General features: G+C 50.6%; 1 protein-coding gene across 6 annotated transcripts in view; it reads left to right on the top strand.

The window, feature by feature from the left end:
* The first annotated feature begins 314 nt into the window (after positions 1-314).
* LOC139276257 (ribosomal protein S6 kinase alpha-3) overlaps positions 315-17,348 on the top strand; it is a 169,985-nt gene continuing 152,951 nt past the window's right edge. For 2 of the 6 annotated variants that reach the window (XM_070893977.1, XM_070893976.1), the window contains exons 1-2: positions 319-744; positions 6,386-6,484. In XM_070893977.1, the coding sequence (XP_070750078.1) occupies positions 685-744; positions 6,386-6,484 (159 nt within the window). In that variant the 5' untranslated portion in view covers positions 319-684. Of the gene's footprint in view, positions 745-6,385; positions 6,527-17,348 lie in introns of all 6 variants that reach the window. The other 4 variants (XM_070893975.1, XM_070893973.1, XM_070893979.1 and 1 more) reach the window with 3 other exon arrangements.

Here is a 17,348-nt window from a genome sequence, read left to right as displayed (position 1 = left end):
GTATGTAGCTGTTTTCTGACCAAAATTGCCCTTTTGGGCGGTATGTCGACCAATTTCGGCCCCAGTGTGTCACTAATAAGCCGCAAAAATAAATCTGCAGGTATCCAGGCAAGTAGAGAATGTTTCTCAGGAGCAAGATTTGTTCCAGCAAGGTTTATCAGTGGACCAGGTGTTCCGGAAGTAGGCTGCAGCTCCACATTCCTTCCAGCAGGCGTCCGATTCACCTGGCGGCCGCAATGATTGGCAGATGGCGATAGCCACGCCCAGAACCCGCGCCGGCCCCGCCCCGCGGCGGCTGTCGTCAGGGTGACGTGAGGAGCCTCACTCTGGCGCACAGGTAGTGCTGAATCCCATTCGCCATATTGAGAGCGGAAAGGTGCGGAGGGAGGGCGCGGGAAGGTAAAAAAAAAGAAAAAAAGAGGGAGAGCGACGGGTGGAGAGCCGGATTCCGGGAGAGGAAAAGGCGCGGGGACGGGTACGGAACCCGAGACCAAGCGAGGCCTCGAACAGAACGGCCCGCAGCTCCCTTCCTTCCTCCTGACTGAGAGCCGGCGTGCGCACCCGCGCCCCCGCCGTGTCCCGCGCCGCTCCGGTGGGCGAGTCGGGCTGAGCTCGCGCCTTCCCACTCCCCGCGCGGCCGCGACTGCCAGGCTGACGGGAGCGCGCCCAGCTCCGGCTCTCAACATGCCGCTCGCTCAGCTGGTGGACCCCTGGCAGAAAATGGCCGTGGAGAACGAGAGTGAGGTAAGTCTCCCCCCCCCCCCCCCCCCCCCACTCTTTCTCCCCCACCACCCCCCCCCACTCTTTCTCCCCCACCACCCCCCCCCACTCTTTCTCCCCCACCACCCCCCCCACTCTTTCTCCCACACCCCCCCACTCTTTCTCCCCCACCCCCCCACTCTTTCTCCCCCACCCCCCCCCACTCTTTCTCCCCCACCCCCCGCCACTCTTTCTCCCCCACCCCCCCCACTCTTTCTCCCCCACCCCCCCCCACTCTTTCTCCCCCACCCCCCCCCCACTCTTTCTCCCCCACCCCCCCCCACTCTTTCTCCCCCACCCCCCCCCCACTCTTTCTCCCCCACCCCCCCCACTCTTTCTCCCCCACCCCCCCCCACTCTTTCTCCCCCCCCCCCCCCACTCTTTCTCCCCCACCCCCCCCACTCTTTCTCCCCCACCCCCCCCACTCTTTCTCCCCCACCCCCCCCCACTCTTTCTCCCCCACCCCCCCCACTCTTTCTCCCCCACCCCCCCCACTCTTTCTCCCCCACCCCCCCCACTCTTTCTCCCCCACCCCCCCCACTCTTTCTCCCCCACCCCCCCCCACTCTTTCTCCCCCACCCCCCCCACTCTTTCTCCCCCACCCCCCCCACTCTTTCTCCCCCACCCCCCCCACTCTTTCTCCCCCACCCGCCCCACTCTTTCTCCCCCACCCCCCCCACTCTTTCTCCCCCACCCGCCCCACTCTTTCTCCCCCACCCGCCCCACTCTTTCTCCCCCACCCGCCCCACTCTTTCTCCCCCACCCGCCCCACTCTTTCTCCCCCACCCGCCCCACTCTTTCTCCCCCACCCGCCCCACTCTTTCTCCCCCACCCGCCCCACTCTTTCTCCCCCACCCCCCCACTCTTTCTCCCCCACCCCCCCACTCTTTCTCCCCCACCCCCCCCACTCTTTCTCCCCACCCCCCCACTCTTTCTCCCCCACCCCCCCCACTCTTTCTCCCCCCACCCCCCCCACTCTTTCTCCCCCACCCCCCCCACTCTTTCTCCCCCCACCCCCCCACTCTTTCTCCCCCACCCCCCCACTCTTTCTCCCCCACCCCCCCCACTCTTTCTCCCCCACCCCCCCACTCTTTCTCCCCCACCCCCCCCACTCTTTCTCCCCCACCCCCCCCACTCTTTCTCCCCCACCCCCCCCACTCTTTCTCCCCCACCCCCCCCACTCTTTCTCCCCCCCCCCCCACTCTTTCTCCCCCACCCCCCCACTCTGTCTCCCCCACCCCCCCCCACTCTGTCTCCCCCACCCCCCCACTCTTTCTCCCCCACCCCCCCCACTCTTTCTCCCCCACCCCCCACTCTTTCTCCCCCACCCCCCCACTCTTTCTCCCCCACCCCCCCCACTCTGTCTCCCCCCCCCCACTCTGTCTCCCCCCCCCCCCACTCTGTCTCCCCCCCCCCCACTCTGTCTCCCCCCCCCCACTCTGTCTCCCCCCCCCACTCTGTTCCCAATATATCTCTCTATGATCTCCCCCCCCCCCCCACTCTGTCTCCCCCCCCCCCACTAGCTGTCTCCCCCCCCCCCACTCCTGGTCTCCCCCCCCCCCCCACTCTGTCTCCCCCCCCCCACTCTGTCTCCCCCCCCCCACTCTGTCTCCCCCCCCCCCACTCTGTCTCCCCCCCCCCACTCTGTCTCCCCCCCCCCACTCTGTCTCCCCCTATCCCCCCCACTCTGTCTCCCCCCCCCACCTGTCTCCCCACCACTCTGTCTCCCCCCCCCCCACTCTGTCTCCCCCCCCCCCACTCTGTCTCCCCCCCCCCCACTCTGTCTCCCCCCCCCCCACTCTGTCTCCCCCCCCCCCACTCTGTCTCCCCCCCCCCCACTCTGTCTCCCCCCCCCCCCCCCCCCACTCTGTCTCCCCCCCCCCCACTCTGTCTCCCCCCCCCCACTCTGTCTCCCCCCCCCCCCACTCTGTCTCCCCCCCCCCCACTCTGTCTCCCCCCCCCCCACTCTGTCTCCCCCCCCCCCCACTCTGTCTCCCCCCCCCCCCCACTCTGTCTCCCCCCCCCCCACTCTGTCTCCCCCCCCCCCCCACTCTGTCTCCCCCCCCCCACTCTGTCTCCCCCCCCCCCCACTCTGTCTCCCCCCCCCCCCACTCTGTCTCCCCCCCCCCCACTCTGTCTCCCCCCCCCCCCACTCTGTCTCCCCCCCCCCCACTCTGTCTCCCCCCCCCACTCTGTCTCCCCCCCCCCCACTCTGTCTCCCCCCCCCCACTCTGTCTCCCCCCCCCCACTCTGTCTCCCCCCCCCACTCTGTCTCCCCCCCCCCACTCTGTCTCCCCCCCCCCACTCTGTCTCCCCCCCCCCACTCTGTCTCCCCCCCCCAACTCTGTCTCCCCCCCCCCACTCTGTCTCCCCCCCCCCCACTCTGTCTCCCCCCCCCCACTCTGTCTCCCCCCCCCCCCACTCTGTCTCCCCCCCCCACTCTGTCTCCCCCCCCCCACTCTGTCTCCCCCCCCCCCACTCTGTCTCCCCCCCCCACTCTGTCTCCCCCCCCCACTCTGTCTCCCCCCCCCACTCTGTCTCCCCCCCCCACTCTGTCTCCCCCCCCACTCTGTCTCCCCCCCCCACTCTGTCTCCCCCCCCCCACTCTGTCTCCCCCCCCCACTCTGTCTCCCCCCCCCACTCTGTCTCCCCCCCCCACTCTGTCTCCCCCCCCCACTCTGTCTCCCCCCCCACTCTGCTCTCCCCCCCCCACTCTGTCTCCCCCCCCACTCTGTCTCCCCCCCCCACTCTGTCTCCCCCCCCCCACTCTGTCTCCCCCCCCCACTCTGTCTCCCCCCCCCCCACTCTGTCTCCCCCCCCCCACTCTGTCTCCCCCCCCACTCGTCCTCCCCCCCACTCTGTCTCCCCCCCCCACTCTGTCTCCCCCCCCCCCAATCTGTCTCCCCCCCCCACTCTGTCTCCCCCCCCCCACTCTGTCTCCCCCCCCCCCACTCTGTCTCCCCCCCCCCACTCTGTCTCCCCCCCCCCCTCTGTCTCCCCCCCCCACTCTGTCTCCCCCCCCACTCTGTCTCCCCCCCCCCACTCTGTCTCCCCCCCCCCACTCTGTCTCCCCCCCCCACTCTGTCTCCCCCCCCCACTCTGTCTCCCCCCCCCACTCTGTCTCCCCCCCCCACTCTGTCTCCCCCCCCCACTCTGTCTCCCCCCCCCACTCTGTCTCCCCCCCCCCACTCTGTCTCCCCCCCCCCCCATCTCATCCTTATTCCCTCCTGCCCCCCAAGCTCCTTCTTATCCATCTCTTTATCCCCGAGCTCCTTCTTATCCATCTCTTTATCCCCGCCCTATGTTATCCCCTTCGCCCTCACTTATGGTGCTGTTCATATTCTCCTGGTTGTAATCAGGTGTTTGTTGTACTGTGGCGTTCGGGTCGTGCTGCTTGTTATCTGCGTGCCTGGGGCAGGGACAGGGCAACGGAGGTTTTAATTTTGTTTTTATTTCAGATTTCTAAAATCTGCGGTGTTTTGATTTGGTATTAGAACTAGGAAACACAATCTCCGGCTAAGGGGTCGTCCATTTAGGACTAAGTTGAAGAATGTCTTCGCTCAGGGTTGTGAATCTTTGAAATTCTCTACCCTGGACGGCTGTGGATGCTTAATCATTGAGTATGTTCATCCAGCGATCGAAAGATTTTTGGGCTCTAGGGGCATCAAGGTATAGTGAGGGAGGGTGGAGTTCAGGTAGATGATCAGCCATAATCTTATTGAAATGCAGAGCAGGCTAGAAGGGCTGAATGGTCATCTACTCCTATTTATATTCGTGTGTTTCTGGATAGTTATAACTTGGATGCACTAGTAACAGGGCTATCCGGGTCTAGGGTTAACCAGGAAGTGTGGTCCAGGTCTGTCATGCTGGTAACTGACCCAAAGCCAGGTGCGTGATATCGCCTTGAGTCTGTCAAGCACATTAAATATTCCAGGATCTATGTTTTCAGTTTGGCATTTTAATTACCTGATTTGTTTCAAGATTTCAGCCCTTGAAATATGCTCTCTTTTATTTTGTGCATGTGTTTTGCCCCCAGAGCTGCAAAGTTTAAAGTGATAACTTTGACATAGTGTGGTTTCTGGTGATCATGTCTCTTTTTTATCCTGTTTAGTAAAAATGGGCTGCTGCTGTTGAAACGATTAGACAGGGTTCTAAACATCTGATCTTTTTATTTGTTCTTGTCCAGGGGTTTGTTAGGGGTCACATTAAAAACCATACTTGAATTTACTTTTACAACATAACTGCAAAACTGAATCTTTACAATTTGCCACTAACTGTAAATTCTAAAATTTCAGACTGTTTGATCAAAAGCTGGTTCATTTTAATTTTGTTACTTGTTAGTCAGATCTAAAATTAACTTCTGCAGCTTTTTTAAAACTTCCTTTTACCTATTTGATCTATGTGGTTGGCATCCCTCATTAGCCAAAGAAGTGCATAAATGACCAGCTGCATTAGAAGTTATTTTGGAATGAGTTGTGCAACTTGCTGCCTTGCGTCATGACATGGCATGTTTGAAGTTGGGAATGCAGGTTGAACCTTCCTTATCTGGAACCACCCCTCGTCTGGAACCATTCCCGGCTACCGGATAGCGCATGCGCAGAACTCCGACATGAACAAATTGAAGTCCTTCCTCGCTACTGACTTCCACTATCGCTGGCCTAGCAACCCACCGCAAGCCCCCCCCCATGATCTCTCTGCCGCACTCCCAACCCCAATATCCCTTTGCTCAGCACCTGTACCATCCAATTTAACGTGACCACCCTTCATCTAGAAAAATCCCTTATCCGGAACAGGCCAGGTCCCAAGGGTTCCGGATAAGTGAGTACAGATTGAACCTCCATGTAGAAACTTGAGGCATGATCTTTACGTATCATTCTGAGGTGCAGCGTGTTGGAGCCGTATTTGTTTGGGGAGGGCACTTGAGGTCTAGAAATAAAACACTGGTGCCAAATCTGATTCTGAAAGTTGAAGAATTGTTGCTATTTATGTACCAATTAAAGAATAGAAATTACATACAAAATTGCCAAAGTGATAACTTTTATGGTGCTATCTGTTTTCTTTGGGTTAAAGGATCAGCTATGGGATAATGGCTGCGAGTGAGTTACAAGGTAGCGATTTAGGAGCTTTAATTTTATGAACTACTGAAATTGCGCTTAGATTTTTAATGAAAGTTTGCACAACCGTAACAAATTATTGCCTTAAACTCACTAGCTGCTATCATGTATGCTTTTATATAGAAAAAAATAAGTGGCATACCATTTGTATTTTGCTTTTTAAAAATTGTGGAAAGGAATGGCATGAATTAAAGTATAATTTGGTGTGACTAAATCTAATATTGCAGCTTTCCCCCAAAAAATCACAACACTAATGCATTGCTTTGTGGGTTGGCATAATCAAACCAGTGGTAATGATTTTAGTTCTACTGTCATTAATATACAGGACCTGAGCTATGCCTGATAGAGACCAGAACTGCCATAAAACCTGCAGATATGAAAATGTGATGACTCCCTTTTTAATCTAAAAATCTTGCAAAGTCTACCTTACTGTATATACTTTGCCTGAAATTGTTCACTAGCTTTTTCAAGAGATGAAGTTTTTCCTCTTTATGTATTTTCTTGCCTCACAGTCAACATCGTTTCCCCTATGTAAACTTCTCCACAGCCAGAAACCAACTGAGGGCCCAAGCAGGGGTACTACACTGCGTGACTTCACCACCCGATGTCAGGCTAGTATTACTACACAACATATCAGTTCTCTACAGTATGAGGTATAATTAAAAACTTTGGAACATTTCTCTAACATTTGCATTGATTTATACTTTTCATTCATTTTTTAAATGAAAGTGGCAGAAATGGTTAGGATTTCAAAGTCGAAGATAAATTTATGTTTGTTGTGCTGAAAATGCAGATATTTATGGGTGGGGGGGGGGGGTAGGGGGAGGAAAGAGAGATTATAAAATCATTGGCCAACTACATCTATCTGTATCATGTGCAGTTAATGTGGTCAAGTGCCACTGTTCATCCTGTAGGTACTTGTTATGTATGTAATAACTTGATAGACTGAATACTGTAAACTCACTCAAGTGCTAACCTGGCTCAACTTTAATTGGGCTCAAAGTGCCCACAATTCATGGTGGTTTCCTTTTATATACCTGGCCCGCACGCACGTGCGTACAGCCCAATGACCTCCGACAGTGGCTCCCCCTGGTGGCTAGTAACCCAAAGCATACATACATGACGACATCCCCCTTCAAGATCTTAGTATCAGTCTTTTTACAAGTTAAGATGGTCCAGGGCATTCCGCTCACGAATTGATCGTCTCAGTTCAACTCCAGTTCTGGGCTAGCATTCTGAGTCAGTTATGACTGGAGGCTGGGTAGCCGATCTGTTGGGAGTGGCAATGACCATGTCAGAGATTGAAAGTCCAGTTCCATTGATGACAGCGGAGTCCTCTGATGAATGAATATAGGATGGTTGGTCACTGATCGTATCTTCCTCAACTTGTTCCAGTTCATCTGTGTGCCACAGCTTTATCTGATCAACATGTTTCCTGCATGTTTGCCCATTTTTGAGCCTGACAATAAACACTGTTGCCCTCCTTGGCCGTAACAGTACCGGCGAACCACTTGGGACCTTGACCATAATTTAGCACATATACAGGATCGTTAAGAGATGTCGCGTGACATAGCAGCACGATCTTGATACCACTGCTGATTTTGACATCTGTTTTCAACATGATCGTTCAAGTCAAGATGGACGAGAGAGAGCTTAGTCTTGAGACCTCTCCATCAATAATTCAGCAGGGAAGACCCCAGTAAGCGTGTGGGATCTTGTCCTGTAACTAAGCAATATGCATGACGAGCGAGTCTGCAGTGAACCCAGAGTTACATGTTTCATACTCTGCTTGATTATTTGGATAGTCCGCTCTGCTTGACCATTAGAAGCAGGTTTAAATGGTGCTGACCTTGTATGTTTGATACCATTGAGTTTCATGAACTCTTGAAACTCCAGACTTGTGAAGCAAGATCCGTTGTCACTCAACGATGTCAGGCAGACCATGAGTAGCAAACATGACACAAAGGCTCTCAATGGTAGCTGTGGACGTACTGGATGACATGATTATACACACTATCCACTTGGAATATACACCCATCACAACAAAAACATCTTGCCCAGGAAATGACCCGCAAAGTCGATGTGGATCCTCGACCATGGTTTGAATGGCCACAATCACAGACTCAGCGGAGATTCCGCTGGTACTTTGCTTAGCTGCATGCAAGTGTTGCACTGATGCACACATGATTCCAGATCAGAGTCAATTCCAGGCCACCATACGTGAGACCTGGTGATGGCTTTCATCATGACTATACCGGGATGAGTGCTGTGTAGATCACGTACAAATTTCTCTCTGCCTTTCTTGGGCATAACAGCACGATTACCCCACAATGAACAATCTGAATGAATAGTTCATCTTTGCGACGGTTGTAAGGTTTGGCCTCATCACACTTCCATAGGTATAGCAGACCAATCACCACTAAGGACACAACGTTTTACAACCGATAAAATCGGGTCCTGCCTGGTCCGGGTCCTGACTGGTCCAGGTCCTAACTTGTTGAGCAGTGACAGGGCTTCCTTCACTCAAAAGCATCCATAACTAACAGTAGATCTGCAGATTGTGGCATCTCCACCTCTGGTGTGGGCAAAGGCAGACGGCTGTGTATTGGCGCAATTCTCGGTGCCAGGTCTATGGCGAATTACATAATCATAGGCAGATAATGTCAGCGCCCACCTCTGGATGCGGGACGATGCATTGGTATTGATACCTTTGTTTTCCGAAAACAATGAAATGAGTGGCTTGTGATCCGTTTCGAGTTCGAAACGAAGACCAAACAGGTCCCGATGCATCTCTTTAACCCCATACACACAGGCTAAAGCTGCTTTTTCTACCAGGCTGTAGGCTCTTTCCGCCTTTGACAAATTTTTTGAAGCACGCGCAACAGGTTGTAGTTTACCCAACTCGTTAGCTTGTTGGAGCACACAGCCAACTCCATACGATGAAGCATCACGGGCCAATACTAGATGCTTGCATGGATCATAATGTGCCAGCAACTTGTTAGAGCAAAGCAGGTTTGTAGCTTTCTCGAACCCAGTTGTCACCTTTTCTGAGCAGCATGTGCAGTGGCTCTAATAAAGTGCTCAATCTAGGTAAGAAATTACTGAAGTAGTTGATAGACCAAGGAACGCAACTCCGTCACATTCTGAGGCCTGGGTGCATTTTTGATGGCCTTGGTTTTCAAGTCCGTAGGCCTGATGCTGTCAGCAGGAATTTTCTTCCCCAGGAATTCGACTTCCAGTGCCATGAAGACACACTTCGAACGTTTCAGCCTGAATCCCACTTTGTCCAGACAATGTAGAACCTCTTCAAGGTTGTTCAGGTGTCGCCACTGTCACGGCCTGTGACCAGAATGTCATCTTGAAACACGATGCTTCTAGGGACGGACTTCAGTATACACTCCCATGTTCCTCTGAAATATGGCTGCAACCGAGCGAATTCCAAAAGGACACCTGTGAGTCCTTTGCGTGCTGATGCACGTAAATTTCATCGACGAGCTCCTGTGTCTTATAGGCTGACGTCAGATCCAGTTTAGTGAACGACTTCCCACCGCCTAGCGTTGCAAACAGGTCATCAGCCTTCAGTAATGGGTACTGATCCTGTTTTGAAAATCGGTTGATCGTAACCATGTAGTCTCCACAAATCCTGACAGTCCCATCACTCTTCAACATAGGAACAATGGGACTGGCCCATTCGTTAAATTCGACCGGTGATATGACCCCTTCACGTTTGAGTCTGTCCAGCTCAATTTTGACCACCTCCCTCATCATGTACGGAACAGCCCGAGCTTTATGATGGACAGGTCTTCCACCCGAGTCCAGGTGAATCTGCACCTTGGCTCCCGTGAAATTGCCAATGCCCGGCTCAAACAGCAAGGGAAACTTGCTCAGCACTTGAGCACACAAAGTGTCATCCGCCGATGATGACGCTTTGATATCGTTCCAATTCCATTTGATTTTTTGTGAGCCAATTCCTGCAAACAACGTTGGACCATTTCCTGGAACGATTCATAACGGTAGATCATGAACCACACCATCATTAGACACCTTGACTACTGCACTGCCAATCACTGGTATGAGTTCTTTGGTGTAAGTACGCAACTTGGCATTGACTGGACTCAGCTTGGGCTTCACAGCCTTAGTGTCCCACAGCTTGTCAAATGTCCTTTGGCTCATTGTCGACTGACTCGCAGCCGTGTCCAATTCCATCGATTCCAGCACTCCATTTAGTTTCACATTAACCATTATTGGTTGGCTCTTTGTCAGGAACGAATACAGTCCATACACTTCTTCCTCTGGTTGCATATCCAGATCCATGCTGGACTGGTCATAGTCCTACACGTGGTGAGTCGCAGCACGCTTGCTCAGTTGTGGACACATTCGCTGAAGATGTCCCACTTTCGAACAGCATTTACAGATGTACTGTTTAAAACAACACTGATGCCGATTGCCCCCACAACGCCAACAGGGTGAAATTTGATTCGTACCCGTTGGCGGACTTTGAGCAGCTACAGGTTTTGCATACACAGTCAAGTAGGCCCTGCCATAAGCAGCTCTGCTATACGATGACACAACCTTGTTTACAGTACTTGCTGTGGAGCTCCGATTCTTCGATGAAATCTGCCTTAAATTATCGTCCGCCGTCATGCATGCCTGGGCAGTCGCGATGGCCTTGCTCAAATCCAGCATCTCCGCAGTCAATAACTTCCAGAGGATCACCTCGTGGTTGATTTCTATTCCAAAGAAATCTCTCAGCATGTCTCCAACGGGTCTTCGAATTTACATGGCCCAGCAAGACGTCTTAGGTCGGCGATGAATTCCGACACCACCTGGCCCTCAGTTCGAACATGCATGTAGAATCGATAGCGTGAGATGATGATGCCGCCTTTGGTTTTGAGATAGTCACGTACCAGAGCACACAATTCCTCATAGTCCTTGGACGTGCAGGCGAGAGGAGATTCCTTTGAGGCCATAGATTTTCGAACCGCAAACACTGAGGAAAACCGCCCTACGCCTAACAGCGTCAGTGGCTTCCTCCACGAAGTACTGGTCCAGGCGATCGATAAAATCCGACCAGGCCTCTCCCTCCACGAATCTCTCCAGAATTCCAGTGGTGCTCATCTTGCGTGTGAAGGTTCTTGAGTTACCTCGTCGCCAAATGTTAGGTATGTAATAACTCAATAGACTGAATACTGTAAACTCAAGTACAAACCTGGCTCAAATTTATTCGGGCCCAAAGTGCCCGCATTACATGATGGCTTCCTTTATATACCTGGCCCGCGCACACGTGCGTAGAGCCCAATGACCTCCGACAGTGGCGCCCCCTGGTGGCTAGTAACCCCAAGCATACATACATTACTGTTGCAGGCTTTTGAGGACTTCCGTAGAATACGGACTTGAAAAATGGTCTGAATTTCTACTTGTAATGCTCATTAGCATTGCAATAGATCATGTTTTTATGAATTAAGCCAGTTGTGGATACTTTGAAGCTAAGGGGCTAACTTGAAAGCTTGACTAAATTTGGCATTAATAATTTTCTGTTTAGATGAGCACTGATGATCGCATTTGGTAAAAATGTTTATGGAACTGCACCTCATAGAACAGGTTAATAACTTAATAAAGGCTTGAAAAGTAAGCTTATAGTTAACCAAGAGAATAATGAAAGGTTACTATTTTAATTTAAAAACCTGTAGATCTCCTGATGGTATTGCTTACAGGCCGCCTCAGGACTGCAATGCTTTTACGGATAGAATTTTGTGGAATGAATATTATAGAGCAAAAATAAAGGATGTGTTAATTTGCAACATCTAAAGCTCTGATTGGGTCCCCATGATCACAAGACCTGATTGCTGATTGTGCCCTGTGGAGGATAAGACACAGGCAGCAGTTTCTCTGGAATGTGTAATTAGAACTGTCCTACCTACGTAATCAGTGACTGCAAAGTGTAATTCAAGCCGTTCTGACTGCCGATTCCAGACAGAACAGAGCTTCTCCAATCATGTTTGTCCCATCCGTTCCACCCCCCCCCCCCCACCCAGCCCAAGTTCCTAATCTCTTCTCTTCTCCCCCCTCTTTCCCCCCCCAGCCCAATCCTGATCATCTCCCCCAGTTCCTGATTCCTGATGTTCGTCTCCGTCTCCCCCCAGGATTCCTGTCCAGTTGAGCCCCTTCCTCCCAACCTTGATGCGGCAGCCTGAGCCCACAGCAGCTCGAAGGCCTTCAACCTCTACTTTGCCCTCAAACCCACTGTCTGCCTCACTTGTATCCTCACCCTCACTTTCACCCTTGACCTTGACCTCGCTCTGAACCTTACCTGCATCTTCATTACTGAAATCCTCACCACCACGCTCACCTTTACCCTCACCAAGTTCCACTGGCTCCCCATCGATTTTAAGATCTCCTCCTCCACCTTCAAATCCTTGCATGTTTTGCCCTCTGTTACCTCAGTACTTTCCTGCAGCACTGGTTTATTGATTATTCCCTGTTCCTTCTACCATGCATGATGCTCTGTCCTCCCTAAATCCCCAACACCTCTGCCTTGATGCCTCCCTCCTTGCTTTCTAAAGCCTTCTTTAAAACCCTTCTTGAAGCGCTCCAAGCCCTGCCTCTGTGATCAGCGATTAAAAACCTGATTTGTGCAGTAAGTATATTTGCTAACTGTACAAAGCCATGACCTTTAAACACACAAGCTGCATAACTCCAGCAGAGAACAACTGTTTTAAAATGAATCTGATGAAATGTAACCAGCGGATTTCTACCTCAGTAGAGTATGGAGTCTTGACACATTAAGGAAAGCAAGCATTGGGCTGGTGTCCGAGAGTCCGTGTCTATACTATGAGGCCATACTTAAAACTCAGTAAGTGAAGGAGGGTTCGTATTTCAATTTAGTCCTGTCAAAATTTAGTGTTTGTAGATATGACTTTTAACTGTCAGTGGTGGTCTTTCTCCATCTAAACATTTCCCTAAATTGGATGCATGATTCCACCACTTCCCCATCCCAGTCAGAACAAACGACTAAAATCTAAAGATAGATTTGGTTGAATAAAGCCCTTTGATTCAATTGATTTCATTCCACACTCAACATTTCCAACCGTACCATCTTCTGATTGCAGCTTCCAGCTGTTGCTTAAATCAATCCCATATCCCAGCCTCAACCTCCCCCACCCCCCCCCCCCCCCCCCCCATTCCAGCTGTTTCTTGCATTGATCCAGTGTCCGGCCTCTCTTTCCTCCCCTCTCCAATTCCAGCTGTTATCCACCCCCTGTGTAAAGGAAAAATAGACAATTCTGGGCACATCAGTAAACTTGCCACAGCTTCTTCGACAGCACCTCCCAAACCCGTGACCTCTACCACCTAGAAGGACAAAGGCAGCGGGCACATAGGAGCACCATCACCTCCAAGTTCCCCTCCAAGTCGCACACCACCCTGACTTGAAAATATATCGCTGTTCCTTCATTGCCAATGGGTCAAAACCTGGAACTCCCTCCCTAACAGCACTGTTGGGAGTACCTTCACCACATGGACTGCAGCGGTGTAAGAAGGCGACTCACCACCTTCTCCAGGACAATTGGGGATGGGCAATAAATGCTGGCCTTCCCAGCGATGCCCACATTCTGTGAACGAATTTTTTAAAAAAATGTGAATTTATAACATTTCAGGGGTGTGTACCTATCGTCAGAACACTTTCAGGTCGCTTGCCCGGCCCCACCATGCCCCTGTGTCATCTTGTCCAGCTGCCCTGCCACATCTGGAAGTATCATTTCAGCTTTGCTTTCTCTTTCCTGTTGCGCACCTTTCAACCATCACCCCTTCCCCCAATTGAGGTGTCTTGTTTTGAGAATAAAGTCGTGCACGCTCCCCCCCCCCCCCCCCCCCCCCCCCAGCTGTCCTTGTCTCATTCCTCTGACAGGAGTGGGAGTCATAGAGTCTTGTAAAAATGCAAGTGCTGAACGTTTGAGTTTGTGCAAGCCGACTATCTACTTTGCATAACGTGTCCCAGTGATCAAGTCCAAATGATAGATGTCTGAACTTCGAGTGATAAGATCCCTTATTAACCCAACAGTGCAATAACCTCATAAGTCAATGACTCAGATCGTTCCAGCAGATCTATCAGCTCAAAGATGAATGGGGACCATGAAATTCAAGTGCATTATAGAGGTGGTGATTTTGACTGATTGCAAAATCGTAATCAAATCATATAGCCTCAACTCCCATGTTATTTTTAAAGCCTGCATTCAATTACTACTTTGCAACGATTCCCAATTTCATGTAAAAATGTTATTTCTCGAACAGTTGAATAAATAGGAACTTCAATTGGCAATTCATTGTTTTGGGATTACATAAAATTTACAGCACAGAAATAGGTCATTTGGCCCAACTGGTTCATGCCGGTGTTCCTGCTTCACACAAGCCTCTGCCCAACCCTCTTCATCTCAGCCTATCAGCATATCCTTCTATTCCTTTCTCCTCCATGTGTTTATCGAGCGCTTTCCCTTAAATGTGTCTATGATATTCGGCTCAACCACTCCCTGTGGCAGCTAGTTCCTCATTCTTGCCACTCTGGGTATAGAAGTTTCTCCTGAATTCCCTATTGGATTTATTAGTGACTATATTACATTTATGGCCCTTTGTTTTGATCTCTCCCACAAATGGAAATATCTTTACATCTACTCTTTCATAATTTTGAAGACCTCTATCAAGTCACCCCTCAGTCTTCTCTTTTCTAGAGAAAAGAGCCCTGGCCTGTTCAATCTTTCCTATAGGCTAACCTCTCAGTCTTGTATGATCCTTGTAAATAATTTTGCATCTTTTCCAGTGCCCCTATCTCCTTTTGTACTTTTTCTTTCTTGGGTGGTTCCTCGTATCGAGGATGACTTGCTTCCACACCAAAAAGGAATGAGTTCACAGGTGTTTTGATGAAGGATCTGATATTCCAGGTCCCGAACGACATGTTGAAGGGTGGAAGATGCCAGTGTATGGATGTTTTTAAACATGTGGTGGCCATTGCATACCAGCCACCACACGGGCTTGACCGAGCTAGGTCTTGGTCCAGTGGCACAGATTAACCAAGACGACGGGAAATCAGCTCTGCTGCACGGACCTAGTGCGCACGCACATCGCAGTGTGGCCTGGCCTGTGCTGCCCCAGGGCCCTCGCCTCTTCTGGGCCCTGATCACACTGCACCTGCGCCCCGACCTCGCTGTTCCTGCTGTACCTGCCCACGCTCCAATCACTGACCTGGGTTATGGTAACGTCCAGTCCAGTCACCCTCTTCTTTGCCGTTGCCCTCCTGCACCTGCGCCCGCTGCTCCCTTGAAGTGGGACACCACCACGCTGTCCAGGGGCCTCTCGCCTTTTATGGCCTTGACCTGCCACTGTCGTTTCCTCGCAGGTCGGGGCTGCCACTCTGTCCAAGGGCCAAAACTGTACATTACTCCAAGTACCTTTATTTCTCTTCTTTCCTCCCCCCCCCCCCCCCCCCCACCTCTGTTTTTCTGTAACCTTCCTGCCACCAAATCCATGTCATCTTTTTACATACATTTATATAGAATGTTGGTGTTTATGTTCCACACGAGCCTCCTCCCACCCCACTTCATTTCTTGACTATCAGCAGATCCTTCTATTGCTTTCTCCTTCTTGTGTTTTGGGGAGTCAGTGTCAGTCAATTGTTCAAAGCTTCCAAAGTGGAATATTTGAACAGTGCCCCTTCAGTAGTCTGCAGTCGGTGGCATTGCCAGAGGTGGGGAAGAAGGTTTCCAAATGTCCTCTGCCTCAGGAAGTTGGTTAATGCCATTCCTTCCTCTCTTGTATTGAAGGCTTGAGCACAGTGCCTCCTGGCCAATATTTATCCCTCAATCAACATAACAAAAAAAACAGATTATCTGATCATGATCACATTGCTGTTTGTGGGAGCTTCCTTGTGCGCAAATTGGCTACCGCGTTTCCCACATTACCACAGTGACTACACTCCTAAAATACTTCATTGGCTGTAAAGTTTCTATAGGTATATAAAAAGGAAAAATGTGACTAAGGTAAATGTTAGTCCCTTGGAGTGTGAGACCAGGGAATTAGTAATGGGGAGTATGGAAATGGCAGAAACTCTGAACAAAAATTTTGTATCAGTCTTTACGGTAGAGGATACTAACAATGGATAGTCAAGGGGCTATGGGGGTGGGGGGTTGGGTGGGGAGGAACTGAACACAATCACTAAGGAGGTGGTATATGGCTTGCATCCTAGGGTCTTAAGAGGACTAGCAACAAGGATGCACTGGTTGTAATTTACCAAAATTCCCTGGATTCTGGGGAACTCCCAGCAGATGTAATGCCCCTATTTAAAAAAAGGAGGCAGACAAAAACCAGGAAACTAAAAACCAGTTAGCCTAACATCTGTGGTTGGGAAGATGAACACAATTATTAAAGAAGCAATAACAGGACATTTAGAAAAGCATAATTCGGTTGGGGAAGTCATGTTTGACAAATTTGCTGGAATTCTTTGAGAATGTAACAGAGGGTGGATAAAGGGGAACCAGTGGATATGGTGTATTTGGACTTCCAGAAGGCATTTGACAAGGTGCCACATAAAAGGTTACTGCACAAGATAAAAGTTCACGGGGTTGGGGTAATATAGTGGCATGGATAGAGGATTGACTAACAAACAGAAAACAGAGTCGGGATAAGTGGTTCATTCTCAGGTTGGCAACCAGTAACTAGTGGGGTGCCGCAGGAATCAGTGCTGGGACCCCAACTATTTACAATTTCTAAATTAACAACTTGGAATAAGGGACTGAGTGTAACGTAGCCAAGTTTGCTGCTGATACAAAGATGGGAGGAAAAGCAATGTGAGGGGGACACACAAAATCTGCAAAAGGTCATACAGGCTAAGTGGCCAAAAATTTGGCAGATGTAGTATAATGTTGGAAAGTGTTAGGTCATGCACTTCGGCAGAAAAAAAACAAAGAGCAAGTTATTATTTAAATGGAGAAAGATTGCAAAGTGCTGCAGTACAGTGGGACCTGAGGGTACTTGTGCATGTAACAAAAGGTTACTATGCAGGTACAGCAAGTGATCAGGAAGGTCAATGGAATCTTGGTCTTTATTGCAAAGGAGATGGAGTATAAAAGCAGGGAAGTCTTGCTACAGTTATAAAGGGTATTGGTGTGGAATACTGCGTGCAGTTTTGGTTTCCATATTTACGAACGGAAATACTTGCTTTGGAGGCAGTTTAAGTAAGGTTCACTAGGTTGATACCGGCGATGAGGGGGTTGACTTAGAAGGAAAGTTTCAGTAGGTTGGGCCTCTACTCATTGGAATTCAGAAGATTGAGAGGTGATCTTATCGAAACGTATAAGATTATGAGGGGGCTTGACAAGGTGGAAGCAGAGAATGTTTCCACTGATTGGGGAGATTAGAACAAGGGGGCATAACCTTCGATTAAGGGGCTGCCCATTTAAAACTGAGATGAGGAGAAATTTCTTTTCT

The sequence above is a fragment of the Pristiophorus japonicus genome, chromosome 11 (assembly GCF_044704955.1).
Source record: "Pristiophorus japonicus isolate sPriJap1 chromosome 11, sPriJap1.hap1, whole genome shotgun sequence".
In the NCBI taxonomy this organism is placed as follows: Eukaryota; Metazoa; Chordata; class Chondrichthyes; family Pristiophoridae; genus Pristiophorus; species Pristiophorus japonicus.
The sequence above is the reverse complement of the archived record's forward strand: the minus strand, read 5'-3'. Positions and strand labels throughout refer to the sequence as shown.